A 17,273-nucleotide genomic window follows, 5' to 3' on the forward strand; every position below is an offset into this window, starting at 1 on the left:
CATTCTGTGACAGAAATCAGAAAGTTGGACAGCATATTTGCTTGCATCTGGGCAAGAAGAAATTTTAAAATTGTTTGTATTTCTTTCTGAATATATTAGGAGTTACAGGTTGATTTATTTATCTCACTTACTCAAAAGGTGATGCTGATACTTAAATCAAAAGCGCTTCCAGCCTGGTCACAGCTCTGACAGGGTCCAACAGCCCTTTTGGAGGCTCTAGACTATTGCCTTATGCAAGACAGTGTAGGTATACAGAGAGTTCTCTTTAAAGAAAGTAAATCCTGTTATTGCTGATAGGAAGTAGAGTTTATTACAGAATCTCATGGGAGAGATTAATTAATGCAAACAGCAAGATTTTTTAAGACCAAAACATTTTGGATTCACCAAATGTTTAACTACAAGTCATAATAAAAAAAGCCTAAAAATTACACTAAGTATCTGCAGCTCTCATCTGAAACAGAGCCATGTTGTGTAAGCTGGTAACACATTTGGTTGTATTTTAGGGTTTTCTGTATCAGATTCCTAAAGAAAGTAAGTAATGTTCAAAGTAGTAGCTCATTTAATTGCATTCTTTATTCTTGCAACTCTGGTTTGTAGTATGTAGTGTCTGATAAAAAATCTCTTTTTTTTTAAGGCACAAGGAAAAGGAAACATTGTGGACTATAAGAAGGTTGGTAAATCACATTTATATCTCATTTTTAATATTTAAAAAGTATTTTCGAGAATATTCTTGACAGCTGAGAGAAACTTCCTTATTAAAGCTAGGTTGTAAATTGTATGTGTGTATATGAAGGGAGGGAGAATGGCTCCTGCAATTTCTTGATTTTAAAAAGCCATTAATAGACAGCTGCACTGTAACTATACAATGTAGCTATTTAATAATAGTAATTTAATAATATATCTAATAATAGTAATTAAATAATGTAGTTATTGAATAATTATTTTTACTGTCATTTCTCCCATTTGCTTCCCCAAACTCAATTTTCAAACCAGTCTTCTGATGGCTTTTGTGTCTTTTTTTCCTGGAGTCATTTGCAGGTTAGATCCTATCAGTGGTCACTCTCTATTGGTAGAGTGCACAGCTAATTTTTTTTTAATGTCTCCTTCGTTCCATGCCATCTATTAAAAAATACACAAATACAATAATTTGGCTTCTTCCAGTCCCTATTACAACTTCTAGTGATACAGCACTGTATTTGCTACTTCTCTGTAATAAGAGGAGACCTGAACTAAGGAGCTTTACTGGAAGTAGCTGGGACACCTTGAATCTCTCAAAGGGCTGCAGGGGATGGCTGAAAGGTTCCCCTGGTTAAATATTACAGCACAGCACATGTGTGATGGAGAGAGATGGCAGTGTCCCAAGCTCACTGAGCATGAGCCTGACTTGTTCTGAGTCTTAAGCAGATCATGAAGTCCAGTCAGTTATCTCCAGCATCAGTGGAGAAATAATATATAAATTACTGAGCCATGTGCATGATTGAGAATTGCTTCTTGAAGTAGGGCCTGAAGAGTGTTACAGCTCAGACTGATTGCTGCTCATATGGAAGGCTAACACACAAGTATGGGTCAGATCATTGTAATTATTCTGTATTAACAAAAATTGCTATTTGGATTATTTAAAAGCCTCTCTGCCCTTCCTTCCTTTTAGAATAGCAGAGGGATCTCAACTTACTTTGCCATTTAAAATCATTATGCTTTTAGGTTGCTCTCTACACCAGTCACATTTATAGCAGTTTTCTTTCTTCTAAATCACCACTGAGGGCACCAGATTTATTCTTCAGATGTCTTGGGGGCCACTCCTGTGAATATTTAACCTAGGTTACTTTTGCAAGTCCAGAACGAGTTTTCTCCTTTTAATTGTTATAATTGTGATCCACAATTGTCATTTCCACAAATCCACACAGTGTAATTTCCATACTTTGGGAAAAAAAGGCAAAGGGGAAAGAAAAACATCTAAATTTGCTTTACTAAATCAAACATTTGTCAGACTATTCTACATTTTGACTGAAATTATTTCAGATCTTGTATCCTTCACATGAAGTTAAAAAACTTATGCTTCAGCTACTTGGACACTTGAATAAAAGGTAAAGAAAGAGAGAAGGCCCTTCAAGTTTTGTATTTTGAGCAATTGACTTCTGCAAGAAAGCACATGATTTTTGCTGGCTTTAGGTAATTATCTCTTGCACAAGCACAGGTATTATAAAGTGAATGGATATGAAAAATTGTGCATGATTTTTGTGAGTTCGAACAACGTCTAGTTTGTTTGGGTTTTTTAAGAGGTCAGTTGCAAAAGCCTAGGCTATCATGTCCCTCTTTTCTATGTTAGTTGGTTTAAAGTAAAAGTGGTCATTAGTAATATCTATGCTAAATGAACTCAGGAACCTGCAGCTGTCCCCAGCAGAATGACTTGACCAGCGCATGCACACAGCCAGTTAGAGGGCATGATGTGCTGTGCAATCCAGTATTTTATTTTTTGCTTTTTGCTGGGTTGTCTTTCCTCTTCCATCACCACAGGCAGTGCTTTGCACATTGCTCAGTCTTTTCTTCTCAGCATCACAGTCCCATCTTATCTTTCTATTCAGTTGATACAGTTACTTTAATATTTGTAATCAAATCTTGGAGCTTGTGTCTCTTTGAACCTTCAAAATATCTCCTCTTTAGTTTTGTAAAAGCAAAGATCACCAAAACTACCTGTAGAACTTTTGAAAATTTTGATTATTTTTCTTCTCTTAGTTTTTATTATGAACTTCAGTGTGCCACTTAATTGAGATAAAAATATTATTCCTTTAGTTAAACTCATAAATATGCGTATACAAAAGTTGTTAGCCTACTTAAGAAAGTTTTATCTTGCTTGCTGCACTTTCAATTAAAATAATGAAAGTAAATTTGAGAAATTGAGATCCACACATTTAACATACCTTCTTAAAAAGTGAAGGTTTTATTTCAAATTTGAGACTGCTTAAGAATTCTGAATTGTTCTTTTGATGCATGTTATATTAAAATGGAACCCCTGATTTTTTTCACTGACAAAAAAATAGCTGCATCATACTAGCAAGTTTGGTGAGGTCTCTGACACAAATATAATGTGAAAAGCTTTCTATTAATTTGATTAAGTCTGAGACTACCAGGTCAATAAAGTCACTATATTTTGCAAAATTTTTTAGGGATTTTTCATCCCAGGTTTGTTGAATCTTTTTATCAGAAAGATTTTTTATATTGTCTGTGTTCTGAATATATGTTTTCTCACATTAGTATCTGAGGGTTTCATTCTCACTCTGTTTTTTCCTATGCTATCACACTGCATCCAGGCAAATTATTGATCCATCGTTGTGGTGTTTGAAAGTCTCTGAAAGAGGTGAAAAAATTGTTTCAGCTGTTTTTGTGGTGTTTCTCAGATAACAAAAGAGAAAGTAAGGGACAAATTTCATGTATGTAATTGAAAGAAACAGCAACTTTCCCGTCCCCCTCATTTGTATGTGGCAAAAATCTCAGACTTCTTAAAATCAAAAAGCTTTTATCTATGTTACGCATACCTTTTGTGCAAGATAAGCTGTGTAATTCTCAAACAACAACTGAGATTCTCAATGTAATTGTTACCACTTGATAATACTGATTAAAATCTCTCTGCTAAAGCTGAGGCCTTAATGCTTGGCATCATACAGACTTGTTAAAGGAGTGTAACAAAGGCCCAACTAGTAGCAGAAATGAGTAAGCTAGGAGTAATTCTTGTTTTCTGGCTAAGGCTCTAGAAAAATTATAATACTAAAATAAAGAAATAAATCTTGTATTTTGCAGCCAATTACTGTGCTATGCAATGATTTGTCACTTTTCTAAATGCAATATTCAGAAAAGATAAATTAAGTCAAGTGAGAGAGAATGTAGCAAAACTTTTTTTTTTTTTTTTAATTTTTTTTTTTATCCCTGTCTATTTGCTCTGCTGTCTGTTATAGAGGCCTTTCATCCAAACTGGCTTGGAAAGTATGGCATAGTCTGGCATGGCATGCTATGACATACTTTCTTGGTTTGTGTAAGAAATATTGTGCACTGCATCAACACCAGGAGCTGAGTTTGTACCATGCTGGAAGGCATGAGTCAGGATGGGGCAGATCCAGCTGTTCATACACTGCATGGCACTAAGTCTTGACTTCCCAGATGGTGGGAAAGAGAAGAAAAATGGGAAAGGTCACATTTGGCTAAAAGGAGGTTTCTCAGTGGTAGCCTGCTGCCATGCTGCTAATAAATAGCAATAGCACAGTGCCAGCCAGAGGTGCCAGCCAGAGGTGCAGGCTGCCCTTGCCCACCCCACCGCCGGCTGCCACGGCGAGTGCAGCCATCCTGTGCAGTGCTGGCTGCGGGTCTGCAGCCCCATGGGGTAAGGGACAGTCATCCCATGGCTTTGTGTACATGCCAGGCAGTCATTGTGGGACTGCAGGCCACAGGCTGCTCACCCTCTTGCTCCTGAAATGCAGCAAAGAGTTAAAAACAGAGCGTTGTTGTGTGTAGATGCTTATGACCCTCTTGGTTTTGCATGAAGATTTGTCGTGTTTGTTTTGGAGCAATCACTGCCATTAGCTCCTTTTGTTACATATAATAAAAAACACAGCATAGTCAGTCAATGGGGCTTTTTAGATGTGTTAGTAGTATTACAAAAGCATCTAAAGTGATTCAGGTGAAGCAATTTTCTTATTTTTTGGAATTAATATCTGAATTGTCAAGGTGCACATCCAGTACCAACAATCAGTTGCATCTTTGTAATCAGTGGGTATTTTCCCACTTCTTTGGGGTATAAATCCAGCATAACCTTTGTTTCATTAAAGCAAATAATATGTTTTAACATAAATATGAAGTTGATTGCTTGTGTGTGCTAAGATGACAATTAACAAACACTGTTTGTATTAGGTGGATTTAAGAAAATGATGCTTTTTGGTGAAGAGTCTTCACAACCACCATTGTTTAGATTTAAAAACTGGTGGGTCTTGTTAAGCTCATTGTAAAAGACGTAAAAAGGCTTTGGTGTCCCTTCCAAAATAATAAAGAATGTGTACAATCAATCAGTGTCTCGGGATGGCTTGTAATTTTTTTGGCAGAGTATTTTAAGAGCTGTGTAACAGCAATGTTCCCTGTAAGCAGGCCATCTTTCCTCTCCTGTTGGGGACAACCCTCCCCACATTTGGTCTCATCCTATATGTAGTGTGGGTTTCAGTTTGAAGTAAAAAGAATTTTTTTCTATTTGTCAGATGAATAAAGAAAATAAATTCTACTCTATTAATGGGGGCTTTTGCAGAGCATTTGGGCCCTTTGAAGATGCTTTTCTTTACCTTTTGTACAGGAAAGTTTCTCAGGAAATATTTGATAAATACTGCCCCGGTTTCAGCCGGCATATCATGCTGCATATAGCAAACAAAAGATTTTTTAAAAAATAAATTTATATCTATGCTATGAAGTGATGCAAATAAATGATTGTGCAGTGTATTTTTGAGAAGGAAGAGCTCAACCCTATGTCCAGCTGCAAGAATGGATGCTGAAACATTGCAAAGTACTTCTTTAGAAAACAAAGATAAAATTTGACAAAATTGATCTACTACCTATGAAATATGTTGATACTTTTTTAAGGTTAACATTTCAGCGGTCTAAAACACCAGTGCTTATTAAGCGTGCTACTCCCACAAAAGGGAAAACAAATTTAGGAAAGCCAGTGCAGAACACTGCAGGCATTTTGAGCATTATTCTGTCACTCAGCCACAGAATTTAGGAAAGCCAGTGCAGAACACTGCAGGCATTTTGAGCATTATTCTGTCACTCAGCCACAGATCAGTTTAGGTTTTGGGGTTTCTTTTTGTTTCAGCAAGTACTGTGCACTTCAGAAATGTAAAATGTTTTAGCTCGCTTCAGGATCAGAGAGAATGTGTGATATTCAAAGATTTCAGTAGATAACAAATTATCTGGTTTAGGATCATCCTTTTAAAACAACAACAAAAAAATCTGAAGTTACTTTTGAGATTTTGCCACTGAAATAATTAATTGGAAATAATTAATAATCGGAAATAATTAATCCTAGGTTGGACTAAGGAAAAAAAATATCAGGAATTTCAGTGCTGTCTTTCTCCCTTTGCATATAAAGTCTATTAGAGCCAAAATATTCACCACGTATTCAGTGAGTCTTCCCACCCCTCCCCATCCTGCTCCCGATTTATTGCTCCCTACAGGTAGCACTGTGTGAAAGGAATCTTCTTTCCTTTGGCTCATGAAGCAGAAATGTCTCAGCAGAGAAGATTTGAAATTAGTTGACTTTGTACTTGAACACCTGCTTAGTTTTTGACTCCTTTAGTTCTTCAGTCTCCAAAATCCAGCAGTTCCTAGCTTTCCTCTCTGACCTCTTGCTGCCCTCAGACCAGCTGTTCTGTCCAACAGCAATCCAGAGCACTTGGTCTGAAAGGCAAATCCTTCACTTTTGTGGTATGGATGAGAAGCCCTCTCTTTGCCCTTTTAAAACAAACAGACTGAGAAACATGGTACTTTGAAGTCTCTTCACAGAATCATACAGTAGTGGAAGCTGGAAGGGATCTCTGGGGGATGTCTGGTCCAGCCTCTCGCTCAAAGCAGAGCCAGTGTGGGTTTGCTCAGTTAAGTTCTGAGTATCTGCAAGGGCACAGATTGCAAAACAGTGCAGATACGTGGTGGAGGAGATCACATCTCATCTGAGCCTCAGCTTGGCTGTGCTATTGCAAGACTATTCTTTAAGCTGAATTTAAATAACCAAAACCCAGTTGGTGATTTTTTCAGAGTCTTGGCACTTCTAGAATGAAGTAAGGCTTTAAAATGCCAATGGTCTGAACAAAAGCTTAAAAGCAAAAATGCAGTATTCCAGCATATCTAGCAGTTCAAATGGAGAAAAGTGTAGCTAAGCAATCTGTGTTTTGACTTGTATTCAGTTTTAATTACTGAATATCATTTTGAAGAAGGTTGTGTGGATTAAATTGTTCCTACAAGTGGAAATATGCACAAAATTAAATATGCCATATAAGAGACTAAAAGAGCAGATTCTTATATTTAGAAGAAATCAATGAGGCAGCTTAAATAAAGTTTATAAAGTAAAAAATGAAAGCAGTAAATTCTGCTTTTCTGTTCATTTGCTGTAAAAATCAGCTGCTCCTATCCAGATTTAAAAATAATGCATCTGTACTGGATACATTGATTTTTTTTTCTTCTGTGTCCTTAGTTTGTGAAGTTCATTACATAAAATTATTGAAGCTCAAAATCTGAGAGACAGAGTCTGAAAACGTAACTGTAATATAACCAAGAGTACAACTAAAGTCTTAAATTAGGGGGCTTTTGCATACAGCAGAGCTGCTGAAGCCTGGTTTGTCAGAGTTAGTTCCTGTATTTCTTTTAGAACTTTCCCACTACAAAAAGCCATATTTGTACTTCTTTTTTCCCTTTTACAACCCCTGCTGAGATAGAGCTAGTGTGTAGTCTGGTTAATTCAGACTGCTTTGCCTCTGTGTGTGCTTATTTGAGCTGACCAGCTGCTTCTGCAAAGGGAATACAAACCAGGTACGTTTTGAGGCCTATGAATTGTTACATGGGAGGATCTCTAACTGAAAAGCTGTCCATGTAAGCAGGTATTTTCCATTTTGACGTTCCTTGAACTTTGCTGGGAAACACTCAACAGCGGATTAGTCTGATTTTTGTGTAGTGATTCCTCTGCCTATAGTTTGACACGAGCTTTGTGATTGTATTGGCTTCAAAGCAGCGCATGTGTCTGAGGGCTTACACGAGACAGGCGTGTAAAGGGATTGTGTCCTTGTGTTAGGATTCTCCCCCTTTCCAGGCTCTGCTCTTTCAGCTCAGTCATGGTACATATATGTGAGCATATATATGCCTAAGCTAAGCTTCTCTGACTTTTCACCAATTTGAACACTTTCTAGGAGCTATTTTCTTTCCTGTTTACATCTCAGTATGTATTTCCATGAGTACTACAACTTATGCTAATCCTTTGTAATAAGCTTTAGCAAATCTGCAGAGTTTGCTTCAGATGTGTGGGGTTCTACTGTCCCACAAGGTTGTGCCTCAGAGAAGAGGAAGGGACACCTTTGCACGCTGCTAGAGCACCTCATCTCACCTATCCTCACCTTTGCTGCAGAGCCCTGGAAATATGGCTGATTCCCACTCATTAGAAGACATGTTGAATTAGCTATGTGATGCATTTATGCCTCAGGGCAAGTTCCTTTCCAGCGCACAGTGCAGGAAGATTCCAACTGAAGAGGGGAATAAAATTTTTATGAACTGGGACTTGAACACTCAAGTGCTGTAATATGCTTTCAGCTAATTTCATCTTTAAATACAGATAATGAATCCACTTTCAGATAAGAAGCATAAATCATTCTGTATGAATGCAAGCTTGTATAGAAAATGGGTGACTTACAATTTGGTCATATCTAGGATTTTTTTTAAGATAGGTGTATATATATATATATATGTATATTATTTAAACTGGATAGGTAAGGTCATAGTGATGTATTTTTAAAAATAATTTGGGCACTGAGCTGTGAAAACATTGATGAAAAACATGACTTAGGAAACCCTGTATAGTTTGTTACTGTAGGTACCTGTATCGAAGAAAAGTCCTTTTTTAAAAAAACTGGTGCAATGATGTTAGGCAGTTGTGAAAGCTGTGTAGGGCATGTTAAAGATCATGAAATGCTGTAATGCTTTTGGAAAAATCAAATCCCAAAGATCCACCTCACCTTTGTTCCCAGGCTCTTGGATGAGGCATCAGGCTGGAGTTGGTCTGGGGACGCCTGTATTTTAGAGTAGAAAATGTAATAGTGTTTCATGACAGTCTCCTGATGCTGTTCAAAAAGAAAATACTAATTAAAAATAAAAAAGCCTTTAATAAAAGCTGTTTAGAGTTCTGCTAAGTTCAGGTATGGGTAAAATAACATGCATTATTTTGTCAATTTTGTCTGTATTATTTCAGACGAAATTTAACCCATCATTTACCCAAGATTTTAGGTGCCAGATCTTTCCAGCAACTTGCTATGAGATGTCAGTTATTCCATGAAAGTATTTTCTTTCTCCTATGGTGTATCACCAAGCCTTTGTGAAATTCCCTGGCCTTATTGATGAGATGGCGTTTGCATGAGTACAGTATGATAGTTTACCACATTTTACTGACAAAATTTGCTTTTGTCCACTATGAGCAATGTAATCACATGATCTATAAATAGAAACCTCTATTACAAAATACAGTCATTCCACCTGTGTCGTCCTATGCTGGTTTCTGAAAGCAGGGGATGGAATGGGTGTTCACAAAATGCAGATTTTCACTGCAGGAAACAGGAGTGTGAGCAAATGGCTGGTTTGCCAGTTCTGAACAAAAGCTCTCAGGCACTGGCTGAGGTATCAAATGTTCAGATATTTAAAAGTTTAATTTTATTTTTTTAGTTTAAGGTGCCCTTTGGAGAGCCAGCATCTTTCATGTGCTGAAGTAACGGGTGGTGTAGTTTACATTACACACAGTTTCGCTGCGGTAGGGAGCTAAACAGAGCAGCTGAGAGGATTTAAGGGCTTTGTGTGATGGCTTTGGCTTTGCCTTTACCTCGGGAAGAGGCGGTAGAAGCCCTGTGCTCGCAGAGGTAATTGTGCACGGCCGAAACACCCCCCACACCGATGTGCCTGTGTTTTCCAACAGCTGCAGGAAGCGATCAAGGCTGGCAAAGGTGTGACTTCTGCCATCGACCTCTGCCGCTGCCACGGAAACAGAGCGCTGGCAGCCCTGGAGCGATTCCCTCCCTCGGAGGCCAGGGACGCCTTGGCCAACATCGTCTGCGCCGTGACCAGGTTTCCCTGACCTGCTGCCCCGCGGTGGAAGCGACCCGGCGGGGACACCGGTGCCGCCTCACGCCTCCGATCGCCTCGTCCCATCCCGGCCGGGGAACGCGCCCTCGCTGCCGCCGCCACCGGCAAAATTCGGCAGAGGAAAGAAAAAAGGTCACAGACGGTTTTCGCTTGCCGTGCCAGAAGCGCACTTGAGGCTGCACCGGTAGAAATAATTAATGAGTCCCGTTTCCGTGACCTCAGCAAATGGACAGGAAATAAGGCGGTATTGATTGGGCACCAGCGGGGACGGCGCCAGGGCGGAGGCCGGTGGTTTTCCTGCCAGAGGGAGGGATGCAGAGAGGGAGGGAGGGATGGATGGAAGGGCGTGAAGATCCAGGTGTCACGAGAAACCCGCTCAAACCTGCCCAGAGAGAGCGAGCTGCCGAAGCCGGGAATTAGCATACCCTTATCCAAGGGGAAGGGCAGTTTAGGGGATTAATGGGGGAAAATCCCTCTCTGTCTGCACGCAGTTATGTCTCCTCACACTCTTTTTATGTATTCAAATGTAAAATTACCCTGTGCCTAATGAGTTCTGTGTTTGAGAAACTTGCTGAGAAAATGTGTCAAGCATGGTAAGTAGGAGCTTTGAAATATTTAATCAAATATTAATTTGGCTCTGTTAAGGGAAGTGAGTGCCTGGAGTTTATACTGTGCCTATGTAAAATGTTGCTCTGGGTCAAAGAACGAGGTTTTTCCAACTCTTCTGGGGGAGGGAATATCCCTCCCTCAGATCCAGCAGTTTGTTTCAACAGTGTCTTACACAAAAGAATTTCCTATGTTTGTGACACTTGTGTTAATTTAAGCCAGATAAATGTTAATTTGTAAAGCTAGACATCAGCCTTTGGCAAAAAGGAAGCAGGAATGCTCCTGTGTGAGTAGTCACTGCCCTGAATAAAATGCAGAAAATACTGGAGAAGTTTTGAACCTCAGTGTGTTGGAGTTTCAAGTCCAATTACAGACGGCTTATAAGGTGTATCAGAATCCTGCAATTTGAGACTGTCTCTGTTTTGTTCATAGGAGATGATTTTTGTGGTTTGCACTCGTGCAATCTGAGAATGCCGTTGACAAGAAGGCTGAGTTTACATAAATGATCTAGATTGAGACTCAGCTACCTTTCTTCCTTCTGTGGTGTAATTACAGCCCAATCTGGAGACAGCTAGCACAGCAAACAGATTTCATTACATCCCTCAGTCAAACACTAAGTGGAGTTATTTCTGTTAAATTCTCTCCTCCCTCCTTTTCCCCCTGCGCTCCCTCCCCGTTGCACAGCTTGTTTGTCATAGATCAGAGTGTTGCATTCCACCAAATGCAAAATATAAATAAAAACTCTGTCCTCTAAAAATACACTGAAATACATCCTGTGTAATGTACATAATATTCTATGTACATTCTGCCCACATTATACCATGATATTTTATTTATAATAAGCAACCTTGAGTCCCAGTCTTTGTTTAGGAGCACCATCCAGAACTCAGGACTCACTTTGTTCTGGAGAATGGCTTCAACACCAGACCCCTTCTTTCTTGCACTTTCTCTCTTTCCTGCCCTGGCATTTTCTCTCTTCCCAAGACTCTGGAACTTCTCCCTGAGTTACTGTTTTTACTGCAGCAGGAGGGCTGAAGACAGAAGAGAACCACTGAGAAGTGTGGTTTATTCCAGGCACTTACCCATTAAGTTCCCTGAAGTTCTAATTAAAAAATGTGCTTGAAAGAACTACCTAAGTTCAACCAGAGTCACATTTCAGCTTTTTTTGGCTCTTGTTTTTGCACATTACATGAAGTAAGAGCCATTCATCATCTTTTCTTTGTTTTACATCTGTGTTAATTGGTTCATAATGATTTAGGGCTGCAAAAAGCTTGGGTTGCTGGAGATATTCTGAGTCACTTCACCTCAGCTATGCAAAAGAAACACCAACTATACTGCAAAACTATGTACATCTCGTTTAGTTTTTTCATGCAAGTACAAGTTTTTATTTGTACTTGTTACAAATAAAGGGGAATCATCAAAAATTAATTACTTTTTTGTGTCTTTATCACCAGAATGTTCTGATTGCTTTTCAATTATTCAACTTTAATTTTAAAAAATACCAAATAAACAATGTGAATTATCCCTTATCAATATTATCAAGTAATCTTATATTTAAGGTATTTGCCTGTAATTCTTCAGAAATTTTTGTTGTCTTGTTTCCTCTAGGTAAACTACAAGCAAAATATTGTACCTATCTGTCAGACTCTGGGTGAATTAGTCATTGCTGTGTACTAATGTACTCGTCACACCTCATACAGTTTCTGAGCAATGTGTAACCTTAGGGCTGTTCTGGTCTGGTCATGCTCTTATTTTTGTCTCCTTGGTTCCTTGTCCCCACCTACCTCTAAAGCAGGTCAGGGAGAGGGAGGCCTGTGGTCTGAGGAAGGCATTCACACCATTTACTTCAGTCACCCAGCTACTCAACCAGACACTCCTGGTGGCTGCTCCTCTGAACCTATCACCACTATGGAATTGCTGCACCATTCCACAGATGCACAAAATACAGGACAAGGTCCCAGCTGCTTTTTAAACCAAATTAAAATAAAAAAGTTATCCTGATCTACTGCATCCCACTTGTGATGGCATTAATTTTCTTGATAGTATCCTATGCAGTCCCATGCTTTGGATGTGCAACTAAAACAGTGTTGCTGACCTGCTGTGCTCAGCAGTGCTTGCACACTACCAAGGCTTTCTCTGCTCCTCACTCCAACACTCAGTTTGAGGGGGCAGGAGGGGGCACAGCTGGGGCAGCTGACCTCAGAGACAGCCTGTGCTGTACAAGATCATGCGCAGTAATAAAAACTGGGGATGGGGAGGGGGGATGTTGCAGGGGTCTGTTGTTTGGGGACTGTCAATCGACTGGTAGTGATTGTTTTTTCCTTGCTTGTTTTTCATGGTTTGGTTTTCATTTTTTCCCCTTTTATCTATTAAACTGTCTTTTACTCAACCAACAGATTTTCTCACTGTTGCTTTTCTCGGGGTAGAGTGTGGGGACACTATCTGTTAATGGTTAGGGATTTTCAGAAGAATCTACTAAAATAGTATCTTTTATTGGTGCCATCAATTCCAGTTTCCCACAATATTTTTGACCTTTAGGATTGCAGCCTTAAATTGTTCCAGGAACAGAAGCAGTTCAGTAAAAAGCTCTTTCTCTTCTGGTCTGAGAGTCTCCTTGCCCCCACTCATGCCCACTGAGCTGAAGCACCAGCAAAGACCAGGGGGAAATAGGCTTTAATCATAAAGCACGTTTAGTAGACTGTCTTTGTACTCTTCAGATCTCCCTCACCTGCTTGTGAGGGAGATCACTCTTTGATCTCTTTGAGTGATTTTGCATTTACTTTTAGTAAAGCAGCAAATCATGCAAATACAAAAAGCCCTTGTTTGCCTGCCTCTGGCCTCACACTGCCTCAGCTGGATAGAGAGGAATGCTGCTCCCTGTTCCTCTGTGCTGGGCACAGAGGGTGGGATGTATCACACTGAACTTGGTTGGGTATGTCTAACCTCAGATGTGCTTTATCTCAGCCCAGAAAATCCCTCTATAAGGGACTGTATCCATCCTTTGTCTGTACAGGGCTAAAAACCCACAGTACATCCCATGGTGGGGGGCACTGATTGAGCAGCCTGGCTGCTGTCCAACACAATTCTTTTTGGTACCCAGGATGGACATTTAGGGCTCAAGATAATAAGATGTTTTACCAGAGTGTGCTAGAGGGAACCTTTTATGCCTGTTTAGCTATTGCTGGTGGTGATGTTGACTTACTCACTCTCGATGCAGGTTTATTTGTTCCCTTACCCACTCCCTGTCTTGCTCAAGAGTAAACATGACAATTTGAGAGCTTGTTGAAAGCTGGGTTTGTCTTTTGCAGTTTGCTGTGCTGTGTAGTTCTTGGTTGTGTTTTCCCTTGGAGAACTATGATGAAAGCACTGGCCCTGAGCCTAATCTGGTATTTGGGCTGTGTGTTGCTGCTGTCCCAGTACTTTGGGAACCATCTCGTGGAGATAATTAACAATTACACCTTTTCTCTCCTTTCCTCTGAGACACACTTTGTGGAGGAAACAACAGCACCTTTCTCTTTGCCTCCTGCAGGGTTGCTTTCCAGCTTGTTACAATGACTCCCCCATATTTTGAACACTCCTGGGTAATCGGAATGTTCACATCAGTGTGTCTCACGAATCTGTATCCGACTTTTCCTAGGATTAACTGAGTATTTAGGAATATCACACAGGGATGTGCCCTGAGGTTGTGTGGTCATGGGTGGCAAGGTATCTAGAACAGGTTTTTACCTCTGATCATGTGGAACCTGACTGCCAAACAAGTGCAGGATCCTGAAGAAGTGACAGTACACTTGAGAAAAGGATGCCCTGGCTGTGCTAAAGGGACACAACTTCTCACACTGCTGGGCCTGGCCTAACCCTGCCAAGAACTGTTCAGCACCCTTGGAGGGCAGAGATGGCCTCTGTGCCTGAAGACACACAGAAAGCACCATGGCTAAGCCAGACACCCACCTCTCAACTCCATCAGTTACCCCTGTTGTCACAAAGAAACAATAGAGGCAGGAGTAAAATCCCTCAGTCGGGGGAAAGCTTTTCCCAAGAGGGTGCAGTAGGAGGATTTGGAGAGGCAGCCTGTTGTGCAGCAGAACAGTCACAAGAACAGGAGGGGAAAGACAGAAATCACAAACAAGGCAGAAATCATCAACTCATCCCTGAGTAAGCTGCAAGACACACACAAATATTATAGCCATCAGCCTGGTGAGCTAATTATCAGCTGGCTGCTGCAGTGCTGTGGTACTGGAGCCAACAGTCAGGAATTAGAGAGCAAGGCAGCCCAGCAGCTGGGATGCCTCACAAGGGAATGGGGGATCAACAAAAGGATTGGAAAAGGAGCAAAAATCAGCAGCCTCTGGAGGCAGTTTGTGTTGAGTGTGAAGAAGTGTCCCCTTGAAGAAGGTCTTCTAAACTATTAAGGCAAGAGTGGACAACCACTGAGAGTATCCAGTCTCTGAGGAAGTTAGCAGTGGTGGAGGTGATCTGCAGCAGCCTGGATAACAGCCAGGCATCTGAAGACCCAAATGAAATCCAGTGCCTGTGGTGCATGCAGTGAAGTTTGTATGGAGCACAGTCATCATATGCCAGCACCTGGTGCTCGTGACTTGGCCAGACACCAAGGCCCCAGCTGTGGGCAGATTGGCCAGTCTGCTCCAGCAATTCAAAGAGAATCTCTCTCCCACCCACCCCTGCAGACCTGTGCCTCAGCTGGGGGAGACTCCCAACAGTTCCAGCCATTCAAAGACCATGTGTGTTCTCCTCCTCCCCACCAGCCACCATGGAGGCTGACAAGGGAGCTGTTTTCTGCCCGGGGAGAGGGTGCCATGTGCACATTGGTGTGCCACCTTGTGGTTCTGTGTGCATTACCTTGAGGAGAGCGTGGGGCAGTGGGATGCCTCAAATGTGCAACCTGGGCTATGTGAATTGTGAGGGATTTGGTGGCCAAAAAGGCTCCATACAGGAGAATTAGCACTCTGGTTGCTATTGAGCAGCTCCCCAGACAGTGGAGAAGGACTGATACTGCCTTTGACCCCAGTGTGGAACTTCTGGTTAGCAGAAAAAGGATCAGGTAATGAATACACCATCTAGGAATTGAGGGGCCCTGCCTCTGGCCAAGGAAGGAAAGGGATTACCAGATGTATTTGAGTGCATGGATTTGATGGCGTGGCACACCTGATCAGCTGGCTGTGCTTCTCTTAATGTAGCCCTCCATGTGCCTTGCCTTATTGGCAAGAAAGAATGCACATGTGGCCCATATTTGACGTAGTGTTGAACTTGACAAGTTGCTAAAAGATTGAAAAGCTCTTTTTGGCTTAATGGAAACATTAAGGAGGCATTCTCTGGAGCTGCTGGGGAGTGCTTCTTGCCCCAAGCAGTGCTAAGGATGCCAGACCAGTGTTCTCAGGGGTGCACCTGCTGGTGAGATCTCCCCGTGGCTTGTTCTTCCGAGCAGTATTTGAATTTTCATCAGCACAAAAGGCTAACTCAGGCAATTGTGCCATGCTGCAGATTTGTCAAGGAAGTGGCTGCTGGGTCAGAGCACTGGCTGTCACTACTCTCGTCAGCTCACAGAAGAGTGAGGCATCAGACTTTTTTTATTCTTTGTAGTCTTCAAAGTCTTTTACCTGCACAGTGTCTTACCAAAAATAAAGAGCTAAAGCTTTTCAGTCTCTCAAAGCAGTTCAAAGGAAAAAATATTTCCAGTTCTGAAAGTCATCTGTTCTGATGGTCTTTGAATTAAATTACCCTTTTTTGTTCCACCTTTCGGAAACCAATCCCTAAAATGCATTAATTATTTACATAATTAGCATTCACGTGTTTCTCTTTTAGGCTAAGCCTGGTTTTCTAAAGCTAAGAGAAAGTGGCTATTAAGCTAAAATTCTTAACAGCAAATTCCTTTTTAAGTAAACAAAAAGGTAAAGTACAGAGCTTGCCCTGAGTTGAGAAGGGGAGAAGAGGATGACAAACACATTGGCATCGATACCCCAAAGCCGCCTGCAGTCACCTTTGTCCAGCCCTCGGTGCGCTTGACTCGTGCGTGACTCTGCCCGCAGCTCCCGGCGTTGCTGCCGTGTTCCCAGCCCCGAGAGCAGCCCGAGAATGCTCGGGCTCCCCCCTGTGTAGGAGATCCCTTCTCTGCAGCGCATGGAGTTGAATTAAATTCATGCCTGTTTGCAAAATGCTTCAGTCAGTGTGCCTCTCCTGAGGAAAGGCAACCTTTTTCTCTAGAATAGAAAGAGCAACATGACGGATCACCTACTAAACTGGAAAGCAGTGTTTTACCGACTTTGTATGGTGAAATTGCAAGTCTGTCTGCAGGAGAAAAGGGGGATCACATCATACAAAAACATTCCTCTTGGGTAATAGTGACAGGCAGGTGTCCCACTGATAACAGAAACAGTAGTTCTCAGATTTATCTGGTTTTTAAGAAATTTCTAGTTTAAATTCCATTTGAAGCATATTTTGATATATTGTGTAGGAGAACTGCGATTTTGCAGCAACATTATAAAAAAATATTTGACATTTCCTTCTTTACGCTATTCTACTTTTTCTTCCTCCCTTCACCCTTTGCCCCAAATATCAAAGATTCAAAATACTCTGCTTTATTATTAGAACAATGCTCATAATTTTTAGTTTTAAAATTGTACACAGAAGTATTTTACTTGAAACAAAAACAATATCTTAAAACTAGACTTTTCTGTGCCTTCAATGACTACAGCAAATGACTGGCCTCCGTTGCAAGGTTCAGATCTTAGCAGTTATTAAATATCGGATTATAGAAATTAAATGTTATGCAGAAGGCATTAGAAAAATCT

The 17,273-nt window shown here is 40.8% G+C and overlaps 1 protein-coding gene across 1 annotated transcript in view; it reads left to right on the forward strand.

The window, feature by feature from the left end:
• PDSS2 (decaprenyl diphosphate synthase subunit 2) overlaps positions 1-12,477 on the forward strand; it is a 111,508-nt gene extending 99,031 nt beyond the window's left edge. Inside the window, exons 7-8 of the mRNA XM_054280237.1 lie at positions 635-670; positions 9,695-12,477. Of these exons, the coding sequence (XP_054136212.1) occupies positions 635-670; positions 9,695-9,853 (195 nt within the window). The 3' untranslated portion in view covers positions 9,854-12,477. The remainder of the gene's footprint in view (positions 1-634; positions 671-9,694) is intronic.
• Positions 12,478-17,273: the final 4,796 nt, after the last annotated feature.

Source organism: Melozone crissalis, unplaced genomic scaffold, assembly GCF_028551555.1.
Source record: "Melozone crissalis strain CALT ecotype California unplaced genomic scaffold, PUWL_Pcris_2 ptg000027l_1, whole genome shotgun sequence".
NCBI lineage: Eukaryota > Metazoa > Chordata > Aves > Passeriformes > Passerellidae > Melozone > Melozone crissalis.